Source organism: Corvus moneduloides, chromosome 15, assembly GCF_009650955.1.
Source record: "Corvus moneduloides isolate bCorMon1 chromosome 15, bCorMon1.pri, whole genome shotgun sequence".
NCBI classification, from domain to species: Eukaryota; Metazoa; Chordata; class Aves; order Passeriformes; family Corvidae; genus Corvus; species Corvus moneduloides.
The window spans coordinates 17,257,426-17,269,573 of NC_045490.1; the positions used below are offsets into that span (position 1 = coordinate 17,257,426).

The 12,148-nt window shown below is 64.0% G+C and overlaps 1 protein-coding gene across 1 annotated transcript; it reads right to left on the minus strand.

Annotated features, from left to right (window-relative positions):
* Positions 1–3,364: 3,364 nt before the first annotated feature.
* LOC116451657 (START domain-containing protein 10-like) lies at positions 3,365–8,958 on the minus strand. Its single transcript, XM_032125314.1, has 6 exons — positions 8,403–8,958; positions 5,579–5,726; positions 5,374–5,477; positions 5,176–5,293; positions 4,946–4,998; positions 3,365–4,324 (listed from the first exon to the last, which is right to left on the minus strand). The coding sequence occupies exons 1-6, from the start codon at positions 8,565–8,567 to the stop codon at positions 4,112–4,114; spliced, it is 801 nt and encodes a 266-aa protein (XP_031981205.1). The 5' UTR covers positions 8,568–8,958; the 3' UTR covers positions 3,365–4,111.
* Between the last annotated feature and the right edge of the window lie 3,190 nt (positions 8,959–12,148).

Below are 12,148 nucleotides of genomic sequence, written 5' to 3' on the forward strand. Positions count from 1 at the left end.
AGAGCCCGGGCCCTGCCCTGAGCCCTCCCTGCAGCCAGGGACACCCAGGGCTGAGGGCCCCTCTCAGCTGGGGCTCCTCTCGAGGCTGAGCAGCCCCGGCTCCCTCAGCCTGTGCTGGGCACGGAGCTGCTCCAGGCCCTTCCTCAGCTGCGCAGCCTCCGCCAGCCCCGCTCCAGGAGCTCCCTGGCCCTGCTGGGCTGAGGAGCCAGAGCTGGGCACGGCACCCCAGAGGTGCCCCCAGGGCTGGGCACAGGGGCAGGATCCCTTCCTGACCTGCTGGCAGTGCTTTTGAGACCCCTCAGGACTTGCTGCTGGGAGCAATGCTCCTCCCTGCTGCCAGGAGGGCAGGGATGGGCTGCAGGGGAGGGAAATGTTGTCCCTGGGCCATCCTCATGGTGATAAGTCACCGTCCTGGCAGGCTTGATGTGACCAAGGACATGGTCTAGCTCCCACAACCCGCATTCTGACGGCTGCTGACAGGGCAGTTTGGTGCAGAAAACCTTCTCCACTGCTCCCTTCTCCCTCCACAGTCACCTCATTCCCAGCTTTGGGGCTCCATTCCCTTGGCTCCCTCTGCTGAGCCCCAGTACCGGGTTCCCAAGGGGGACTGCTCCTTCCCAGAACCCATCCAGGACAGCTCGAGGCATCCCCCAGCCACGGGACCACCCCAGAGCCACAGAGCCGGCACAGGGAGGGGAGCAGGGCACAGCAGGGCACCAGGGCAGGGCGCGGGGATGGGATGTTTCCCGAGGGATTCCTGTCAGCCCATGTTTTGCAGAGCAGGTTTCAGAGCCTCTGCCTGATGTCAGTGTCTGCCAGCCTGCTGATGGGATCTGTATTTATATTTAGACAGCGGCATCCTTGAGCACAGGCCCAGAGCCCTGGCCTGCCGTGGTCCCAGAGCAGGAAGGTCCTGCCTGCTCCCTGGAGGAGGCAGATGGGCAAGATCGGAAAACCCCCCTGGGGCTGGACTGGGCTTTGAGGAGCCAGGAGCTGGAGGAAGCAAACATCAAAGTGAAGGTTGGATCCTTCCAGCACGAAGGTCTGTGTGCTCCTTCCCTTTCCTGGGCAGTAGCCAGGATGACACTGTCCCTCAAGATTCCCATGTCCATCCGTCCATCCCTCCATCCATTTTCCTTCCCTCCCTTCCTCCTTCTCTTTCCCCCTCCCTCCCTTCCTCTCTCCTTCCATCGATCCATCCATCGATCCATCCCTCCCCTTCCATCAGCTTTTGCTGCCCCCTGGGGCAGTTTTTCCTTTACCTACAGCCCCACCCGCGCAGGCTCCTGCTGGGGGATGTGTGGGGTGACGGTGGGAGCAGCTCTGGGGAGCAGGACAGCGTGAGGGACGCTCAAGGCTCATCCCTAGAGAGGAAATATCCCATTGAGCAGCTGGAAATGTGGGGTTGGGGCTGAGCCTGGAGGGGGCACGGCAGAGAGCTGAGGCGCCGGGAGGGACTGGGGGAGGAGGGGGAAACGGGAGTCTTGGGAATTTGGCAGAAGCGCTGCTCAGGGCCAGTCCATGAGGCTGCTGGGGGGGCTCCTCGCTGGGATCAGAGTCCTGGGCTGGGTGGTGGGGCCAAAAGCTGCCCAAAACCTATCCGTGATCTCAGGAGACGCAAATCATGGCATCCGGGGATGGAGTCACATCCTGCCCCAGCAGGGGCACGTCTGACACGGCGTGTGGCCAGAACGGGGCCCGTGCCACGCTCCCGATGCCCCCCATCCATCAGGAGCGGCTGACATCACCGCCTCCGGGCTAATCTCTCGTCCAGCAGCAGCTTCCCGTTTCCTTTCCAATCTCTGCGCTCGGGGCCGGGCAGGAAAAGCGCCCAGCTGGGCTCTCGTGCGGGGCCGCAGCCCCCGCGTGTCTGGCCCTCGCCCCAAGCGGGTCCTGGGCCACCAAAATCCCGGCGAGGGCCCCCGGGGAGCTCCGAGCCCCCCGCACCCTGCCTGCACCATCCCTCGCTCAGGATGCCGCCGGCGGGTCCTTTTGCTGTTTGTGCCACAGGAAACCCAGGAATGGCACATCGTTCCCAAAGAAATCACCCCACGGTGCCCCTCCAGCTTCACCCCGGATCATACCGGGGGCCAGCAGCTCTCCTACAGCCCAGTGCTGGGCGCGGAGCAGTGACAGGGACACTCCGTGTGCCACCACCCTCCTGGTCACTTTGGGCCGCATCCCGGGCTCAGGTGTCACCCAGCCCGGCACAGCTCCCCCTGGGGCTCCCCGCAGGGCTCCCGGTGCTCAGGCAGCAGCTCCTCACTCCCACTCAGGGCTGGCTAAAAATAACCCCCCGGCAGAGCCGCAGCCTGGATCCTGCGGAGAAACGTCGGGAATGTGGAGGGATGAGGCTCCTTCCCGCAGGGCTGCGGCTGGCTCCTCACCCCAGCACCCTGCGGGCTCGGGCTGCCAGTGGGCTCTGCCCCATCAGGGCAGCACCCAGGGGTGATTTTCCACGGTTGCCAGCTCTGCCAGAGTGGTTTTGGGGCAATTTGGGGCTGAGATGTGCCTTTTCACGGGTGAAATAATCCCTGCCGCAGGTGCCGCGTCTGCCGGCAGAGGTGGGAGCAGCGTGGGGAGAGGGAGCTCCCCTCACTGCATGCTGCCAGCTGGGAGCTGCACATCCCCTGTCCTCGTTTTCCGCATTTTCCTGGCGGAGGCGGCTTCTGTGCAGCCAGCCCAGCTGCAAAGCCCGGGATCCAGCTGTCCCGACAGCCAGGAGCTGCTGTTCCCTTCCCAGCACCCTGTGTGGGTGTGGGTGTGTGTGGGGTCCCCCCGAGGCAGCACAGGGGACATCCGTGACCCAACAGGGTGGCTAAAGGGGGACAGCAAACATCCGTGCCTGAGGCGTTGGGGTGAAGGAAAGCTCCGGGTGTGGGGGAAGCACCCACAGGGCAGCAGCACTCACAGCTCTGCAGGGGGACCAGGGGGACCAGGGGGGTGAGGCTGGGTCAGAGGGACCCCAAAAGCCGCAGTGACATCCCCGTTTGCACTGACCTTGCACAGATCAGGCTCAAACCCAGCTGGGGACGGAGCCCAGGAGCCACCGGCAACCTCGGAGAGTGGGGACGAGGAGGGGGTGGAAAATCCCTCATTTGTCAGCGTATTCCCACGGCAGGGCCTGTCTAGACCAACTTCCTGTTGTCCGGTGGAAGCTGCCCTGTGCCCACACACGCTCACATGGCAGTGCAAAGCCTGGCATCCCTCTGTCCTGTCCCGCTGTGGCCACTTCTGTCCCTGTTGAGGGTCACCCCAGGGTGCTGGGGCTGCAGGGATGGACCCTCCACTCCCACCCAGATCTGGATGGCTCCGGGTGGGCTCCGTGCCAGCCCCCTCCCCATCCCGTGCCAGCCCGATGCTCTCGCACACACCAACCCCTTTATTGTTGTGCCAGGAACCACAGCAGTGGCAAACACTGGGGGAGTGAGGACACAGGTGGCCCAAGACCCCATTGCCAGGACAAACCCCAAAAACCACGAGGGGCAGGGGTCCCCAGAGCCAGCTGGGCTAGAGCCAGCCTGCAGAGGTGAGCCTGGTGCTCAGGAGAGGACCTGGGAGCGCTCCCTGAGATGGGGGAGGGAGGGGTCACACTAAGCTTGGAGAGGTGTGGAGGGCTGGAGAGGGTCCAGCCTGAGCTCGGAGTTGGCAGAGCTGGACCTCAGGCCAGACAGGGTCAATCCACGCCTTGTGCTGCTGCAAAACCTGGGCAGGACCCTCACAGTCCCCCCCACTTTTGGGGTCCCTTCTGGGCCTTTGAGGGTCTTACAGTGGCAGAGCCACATCCTGGTGCCAGGAAAGCTCCTGCCCACCTCAGCCTGCCCAGGCTCTCCTTGGAACACCCACTGCCAGCCCTGTCTCCTGCGGGGACATCTCCGTGGGCACAGGGGGCACCAGGGTGCCCATTCTCTGTCCTTCCAGCACCTTCACTTTCCATCCGGTGACACAGAGCCCACGGGACAGTTCCCCGCTGCCTGGGTAGGGAGGGGGGTCAACGATGAAGGAGTTGGAGAGCAGATGTGACTATTGGGAAGCAGGGAGCCAAATTCCCAGCTGTGCCCCCTGGGTGCCCAGCCTCGGCCATGAGGGGATTCCTCTGTGCAGAGAGGGCTCAGGCCTCGTGGTCACTGGCACTCAGGTGGTCCTCGGACAGCCCGGTCTCGTCGATGTTCTCCAGGGAATCCGCGTGCTGCACGGAGAGCTCGGCCAGGCTCACGCTGGGCAGCGTGTTCTGCTCGGGGTACACCCAGGGCTTGTACTCGGGGTCGTGCCGGCGCTTCCACTCTGGGTACTTCAGCCCAGCCTTGTAGATCTTCTTCATCGCCTGCGGGCACAGCGGGGCTGGGGCCACCCCAGGCTGTGGGGACAGCTCCCAGCTCCCCCCCACTGCGGGTTTTGGGGCGTTGGGAGGGGATGGGGGCCTCTCTGCCCCAGCAAGGTGCCCAGTGTATGCCCTGTGTTACTCAGAACCCATCCTGTGAGCCCTGTGTCACTGAGGATCTGTCCTGGGAGCCCTGGGTCACCCAGCACCTGTCCCATGAGTTCTGGATCTTCCAGCATCCATCCTCAGAGTCCTGGGCCACCCAGGACCTGTCCCATGAGTACTGAGTCACCCAGCACCCATTCTGCAAGCCCTGGGTCCTGCAGAACCCATCCTGGGAACCCTGGGCCACCCAGAACCTGTCCTGTAGGCCCTGGGTCACCCAGAACCTGTTTTGTGAGCTCTGGGTCTCCCAGGACCTGTCCCATGAGTTCTGGATCTTCCAGCATCCATCCTCAGAGCCCTGAGCCATCCAACAGCCATCCTGTGGGTCCTGGGCCACCCAGCACCCACCCTGTGGGTGCTGGCTCCCCCGTCCTTCTCCCACCCAGTACCAGGGGTACTTTGGGGCAGCCCATCCCTGCTGCCCGTGACTCCCAGCACCAGCCACGCACCCCCCCTTACCTTCGGTGCCACAAACTGGGACACGCGGTTCACCACCCACTTCGGCAGCGAGCCTGCAAGAGCCCAAAGCCCCATCACTCAGACAAAGCAGGGCCAGCCCCGGAGGAGGCACCACGAGTCTGCAGCACCCCCAGGGCTGGGGTGGGCACCCCTTCTTCCTTGGGCCTGGGTGATGGAGAGCCACGGGGGTGAGCTCCGGGTGAGCCCCCGCCCCTCCTGCGGGCACTCACCGCGAGGGTCCACCTGGGTGAGGTAATAGAGGGTGCAGGCTCCGTCCCCGTTCGCCTTGATCAGGTACCCGGTCTGCAGGGACACGGCCCGCACGAAATCCTTGCGGGGCGGGTATTTCTGCGGGGAGATTGCGGGATTCAGAGCCCGCCCGTGCCCGCGGGCAGCCCTGCCCAGGCCTGCGGGCAGCCGGGGCTCACCGGGTGCTTGACGCTGTAGTTGATGATCATGTAGTCATTGCCCAGGGGCAGCCAGGAGCGCAGCGTGACGAAATCCCGGTTCTTCAGGGGGCTCGGGCACTTCCCTGCGGACAGATCCTGTTTCACCCCAGCCCCCACGGCCCCACACACTCACAGGGGCGTGGGCTTGGGGAGGGGGGCGCTGGGGGTCCCAGGGGCTGCTCACAGGAGTAGTATCCGACATCGGCGTTGACGGTGAGGCGCCCGATGTCGTAGGTCTCGATCATGTTGGAGTCCCATTTCTTGCGGTAGCTGGTGTCGTGCAGCACGTCATAGAGGGTCTCGGCCGGGACGTCCTTGCAGGAGATGCGGGTCTGTGGGGAGACGGCCGGGGGGCAGCACCCAGCCCCGGAGCTGTGCCCACCTGGGGGCTTTGGGCTGCCCCGTGTCCCTGTGCCCTGGAGGATGCTCTGCACTGGTGATGCGGGACAGCCCCAGAGCCACCGCTCCTGCAGCCAGAGCGGGGCTGGAAAGACCCGCAGCCCTCAAATGCCTGGTGGACCTGCCCTGTCCCCATGTTGGGCAAGCAAAGGGGTGCCCGTGCCCCTTCACGATGGTCTCGGGTGGGGGGTCCGGTCCCGGGGGGCTGTCGGGTCCGGTCCCGGCTGTAACCGGAGCCGCGGAGCTGCCCGGCCGCGCCGGCCGTGCATTATTGATGAAGGCGGCCGCCCTGCTCCTCGCAGCGCCGGGAGGAGGGAGATGTCATCTGCTCCTCGTTAGAGCCCTTGCATCTTTGATGAGGTGCCGTGTAACCGGAGATGGCCCTCCGAGCGTGGCAGGTCCCATCAATCTCGGGCAAAGCTTTCCCCGGTGGCCCGGGTGATGATGGTTGGTGCCCGGAGTGCTGGACTCGTGCCCAGGCCGGGCTCGGAGATGTGCTGCAGTCCCCAGGGCACCGGGGGGAAGGTGGGAGCACCCAGCCCCCCTCCTGCTGCTCTCCTTCCCTGGCTGCACCCAGAGGTGCTGCTGCTGCAGGGTGAGGGATTTTTCCAGCTGGAGGTGGAGCTCATGGGACTCGCGGCTGTCACAGAGGGACCGTGGCAGTCTTGCACCCCCCAAATTCTCCACTAAATCCTCGGATGAACAGCAGCCCTGCCAGGCACAGCAATTGATCAGCTGGCACGGGGAAAGCACAGAGCCCAGACCCATCCACAGGGAATCCAGGTGGAACAAATCCAGAGCTCCAGCTACTCAGGGAATCTTTGGGTTAATTAACTCCTTCAGTTAATGGAAAGACCAAGGCTCTTCTGACCCCGAGAGAGTTGTGCAGCTCGGACTGGGTGGCATCCTCCATCCCATGTTTTGGGAAGGGGCTCTGGGCTGTGACAACCCCTGAACCATGCCCAGGCCATCTCCAGGGCAGGGGAAAACCCCGTTACTGCACTGAACCCGCCTGGGTGATGGTCCCTGACTCCCCTGGACCTGCCTGGGGTCCCCTCCCTGTAGGGCTCAGTGGTGGCAGGGGGGACATAGCTGCACCCCCTCTGCCAGGCTGAGAGTTGGACCTTGGCTGGACTCCAGGGGTTCCTGCCGGCCTGTCCTGGTCACTCCGAGCAACATCCACTTCTCCAGTCTGGATCTCACCGATGCGACGACACAGAGACTACGGGGAACCCTGTCCAAGGCTGGCACTGCCCGTGCCCACAGAGCCAGACCTCTCCCTGCAGGAGGCAATCAGGCTGCTCAGGCGTGCTTTACCCTTGGCAGGTCCTTGCTGCTGTCACCACTGCCCTTCTCCTTCAGAACGCGGCTTCCAGGAGCACATTCTCCGTGTCCTTCCCAGGGATGGAGGTGACAGAGCAGCCCACGGTGCCCCAGAGCTTCCTTTTGGGAGAGGGATGTGGCATTTGCCACTTGCCAGGTTTCAGGGACCTGCTGCAATCACCAGGACTTTTCAAAGAGGCGTTGGCCTGGCCCCTCAGCACCCCCTGGTCCTGTACATGCCCAGCTGCCTCAAATGCTCCCTGATCCAGGTGCAGAAGCTCTTCCCTGGCTCATGGCAACAGGGAAATGTGGATTGCAGCTGCACCTGTGCGAGAGTGCTGCTCCTGCTCCTCCCCCTGGCCCTGAAGGGTCTCTGTCCACAGCAGAGTGTGCCCAGCTCCTCCTCGTGCCCCCCGGCTGCAGGAGAGGTGCTGCTGCATGTTCTGTGGTCAGGACAGCGCTGGGAGAGCCTCTTCCAGAGTGTTGTTCCCTCCTCAGCACCTCCCCGTGCCTTCCCTGCTCTCCAGGCCACGGCAACCCTCCTCTAACACCCCTGGTTGAACACTCTCCACAGGCCTGTCCTGGAGGTCGGATGTTCTGCCTCTCCTTGCTTTGCTGGATCCCATCCCTGCCCAGGAGTCGGGATTCTTGGTGGCCAGAAAAGCCAAAGCCCGTGATGCCCACCATGGGCTCACGCTGTGCCCCCAGCACCCTGCAGCCACTCCTGAAGTGCCCACGGTCACCTGGCACTGTCACTGGGGCCGTGTAGATGAACAGCAAGGTACCTGAGGGATGGTTGAACTTCCTTGCCCCTCTGCAGCACCCGGATCCAGCCCCTGGCAAGCGACAACACCCCCGAGACAGCCCCTGGGGCTCTCACGGGATCTCCTCCCGCGAGGATGTGAGGGGCTGTGCCCCAGGGAAAGGACACCAGGGAGGCGTCCCACGAGCCCGTCTCGTGTCCGGGGGCTCCCGGCAAGGCCATCTCCATAACGTAATTGATCCCAGGGCCTTCCTGCCCGTGTCGGGATCGGGGCAGCCGCCACGTGAGCCCACGCGGCAGGAGGCTGCAGGGATCCCGGCAGGAAAAGCCCCGGGGCCGGCAGCAGGAGCCGGCGGAGCAGCTGGGAAGCACCTTTGGGGGTCTAAACCTGCCAGAGGGGCCTGGAATTGGGGGCAAAACCACCCCCAGGCAGGCTGGACCGTGCACCTGCAGCACGGGCTGGTCCCTAGGGACCCTCGGTAGCCGCCGGGCACACGGCTGGGGCGGGGAAGCGTCCGCTTACCTTGATTTTCTGCACGGTGCAGCTTTCCTCTTGGCCCTGACTCCACACGGTCACGCCAGCCTTGTTGTACCGGCAGTGCCAGCCCTCCAGGCTCTCGCACTGATCCCTGAAGGAGCTGAAGTCGGAGTCATCCGGGATGTAAACCATCTCCCCTCCTCTGGACATGGGGCTGAGCTGCTGCCCCCCGGGTGCGGGCCCCGGCTGCGGGCAGGCTCTGCCTCACCTCCCGGGAAACCCAGCTCTGCCCTTGAGCTCTGCCTCGCTGGGTGCCCGCTGCGGCTCACATCATCCCGCCAGCCCCGAGCCCGCGCCCCTGGAGCGGGCCCCGGCCACCCCGGGATGGGCAGAGAGCTGCAGGCAGCCCGGGCACGGCGCGCAGGGCTGGAAGGCTCCTTGGCTGCAGTTGCTATCGCAGCTGCCGGCAGCTCAGATGTCTCCCCGGGCTGGCTCACCAGCATCACATTTCTCTCCGCTGGCTGTCAGCTCCTCTATTATTCAGCAGGTAGCAGCGCGCAGGTGGCTCGGCTTTCAGGGCACAGCTGCCCCCCGGCTCCCCGAGCCCCCCGTGCTGCCACCCCTGCTGTCCCCTCGCCGGCGCCCTGGCAATCTCTGTGCCTGACTTTGCAGCAGCGGCTCGCTGGAGGGATCAGCTGATGCCGGGAGCAGCGGCCGGGCCTCCCGGCACCTGCGATGTGGGCTAGAGCGGGCCCTGGCGTGGGGGCGCGGTCCAGCGCACAGGGCCTCGGCTCTCAGCGTGGCCTGGGGCTGTGGAGTGGGCTCTGGAGTGGGGAGGGAAAGAATTTATGGGGGGGGGGGAGGTTGCCCCTCGCTGGGCTCAGAGGATGAAGCACCTCTGGGGGTGTCTGGCCACCCCCCCGCCGCCCCCCCCCTTGAGCAGGACACCCCCAGCGCAGGAAAGGTCACCCGTGGCTTGACCCAGCCTGGAAGGATGGACTTGCTCAGCTCAGCCCCACAGCTGTGCCACCTCACCAGGAAAAAATATCAATTCTGCTGCCCAGCCTGAAGCTGCAGTGAATGTCCCTCGTCCTTTGGTACCAATCGTGCCCTACCGAGAGGGCCTGGCTCTGTCCCCACTGCACCTGCAGGATGCTGGTAGATCCCAACCCACCTCTCTCACAGCCCCAGGCTCCAGCCCTGCCAGCAGCATCTGCTGCTCCCTCTCCAGCCCCTCCATCTCCCCCTGGACTGGGAAGCACTCTGAGCACAGAGCTTGGGGTTCCCTGGTGCTGCACAGAGGACACAGACTGGGGCTCACATCCTCCTCCTGCTGCCCAGCGTGCAGCTTGTCCCATTTGTCCATCCTCCTGTCCAGAACCTCATCTGGGACCTTGTCCCAGTTCCTTTCACTGGGATCCTGCTCAGCCCCTCAGTCCCCAGCCGGGGTGAAACCTGGCCTTATCTTGCCCATCTTGTTGATGTCCACAAGGCTTCTCTTGGCCCGAATTTTGGGGTTCTTGAAGTCCACCTGGAATGAGGCTCTGCCACTCTCACTCCTTTTCCCCCTGGATTAGCCCCACCTGCAAGGCAAGGGTGCAATTCCCTCTTCATCCAACCCTGTGATGAGGTTTGGGAGCAGCCCCGGTGCTGACCCTGGCACCAGCATCACCTGGGCACCGGGGAATGGGGAAAAACTCATGGAAGGGACAGCAGGGAGAAAGCTGGAGAGCTGCTGCTGCTCCCAGAGCCTTGCTGAGGCACAGGGCTGCCCGTGGCTGCCCCTGCTGCTCCTCCAGGCACGCAGGCTCTCTGTGGGGCCGTGATTCCCACCTTGGGATGCTCCAGGGGCAGAGTGCTGAGCGCCACGCTTGGTTAAAGAGCTGCCGCAGTGGGAAGGGAGGGGCAGATGCGGGGCTGGAAAGACCTTGGGGTGGCCTTGGGGCTGCGGAGCAGGGAACGGGTCTGGCCAGGCAGATTTACGGCCCAGAGCTGTCTGACCCCGTTGCTGCAGTGTGCCATGGGGTGTGTGAGCGTGTCCCTGTGCGTGGGGGGACTGTCACCCCGACACAGCCTGGAGAGGCCTCGTGTGGACGTGTGGGGTGGGTAGGACCCGCGGCTGGGGGCTCTGGAGCTCCAAAGCGGGTCCATGGGGTGGAAGAAGGGAGGACACTGCAGTCCCGGGATGGAGGAGCCCCGCCAGGCTCTGTGGGAAGGAGCAGCTGCTTGCTCAGCGCCGCTGAGGTGGAGCCAGCCCTGCTCTGCACCTGAGACACGGCAGCGCTTCTCTCCCTGGCTGTTCCAGCTGGAAACTCGAGTGGAAAGTTCTTTCTTCCCTTCTGCAGCAGCCCCTGGGGTCAGTGTTCAAGCTGGAAAACAGCGCAGCCACCCAGGAGCTGGCTGGTCGCCACCATGTCCCCCTGCAAGCCACCAGCTGGGCTGAGCTGGGCTCCCGTGTCCCACTTGGAAGCGCTCAGGGCTCCAACCAACCCCTTTATCACCGCCTTCGGCTCTTCCGGAGCCCAGGTGTGGATCTGGGTGCTGCCGGGAGCTGTCTGAGGGAGGGGGAAGCCACACGTTAATGCTGCCTCTGGCACATCTCGTTGAACTTCTCTTCCATGACCTTGGAGCTGCTAGATGAGTCCAGAGGAGGCCACGGGGATGCGCCAGGGCTGGAGCCCCTCTGCTCTGGAGCCAGGCTGGGAGAACTGGGGGTGCTCAGCTGGAGAGGAGAAGGCTCCAGGGAGAGCTCCGAGCCCCTTGCAGGGCCTAAAGGGGCTCCAGGAGAGCTGCAGAGGGACTGGGGACAAGGCATGGAGGGACAGGACACAGGGAATGGCTTCCCAGTGCCAGAGGGCAGGGCTGGATGGGATCTTGGGAAGGAATTGTTCCCCGGGAGGGTGGGCAGGCCCTGGCACAGGGTGCCCAGAGCAGCTGGGGCTGCCCCTGGATCCCTGGCAGTGTCCAAGGCCAGGCTGGACATTGGGGCTTGGAGCAGCCTGGGACAGTGGGAGGTGTCCCTGCCCATGGTAACGAGTTGGAACTGGATGAGCTTTAAGGTCCTTTCCAGCCCAAACTGTGCTGGGATTACGATGATTCTTGGATCTCAGAGGCAATTTGGTGACGTGCCCTCGAGGTGTGACAGTCCCGTCCTTCCCATCCTCTGTGGCTGGAGCTCCATTCCCTGAGCTGACCGGGGCTGCTGTGAGCAGCAGAGTCCTGCTCTTGGCCACGCTGTCCCTGTGTGGGGATGACACAGGGGACTGTCACAGCATCCCTCCATGCCCTGAGTGGAGCCTCTCCGGAGCCTGGTGGGGTCAGGACATGCAGAGCCCTGCTTAGGGCACAGTGAGGAGCACCCAGCTCTGTCCTGTCTGTGTCTTACTGGTCTTTTCCTCCTCCTGCTCCTCTTCTCCTTCTCCAGGTCATGTTCTAAACCCTCCGAGTGTCTTTACAGACTCCAGAGCTAGGATGTGGGATTTCCATGTCGGGAGTGGGGTTGCAGGGCAGTGCGTGTGGGTGTTCCTAGCTCCGTTAATGAGCTTGGATGCCTCAGCAGGGTGAGCTCCCAGCCTCTCCCGAGCTGGAGAGGAACATCTGATCCCCTCCGCAGCCACCGCTCCTGCTCCTCCAAGAATCGCCTCTGAAAGCCTTCGCGAACTGGAACGAAAATGTTCTTCCTCCAGAAAACGGTTCTGTTCCGGCTTGATGTGAACCACCCTCAGATCCCTGTTCCATCAGGGGTTATCCCCTGGGGAATGAGCAAGAGAGTCAGGAGGGAAAGCAAAAGA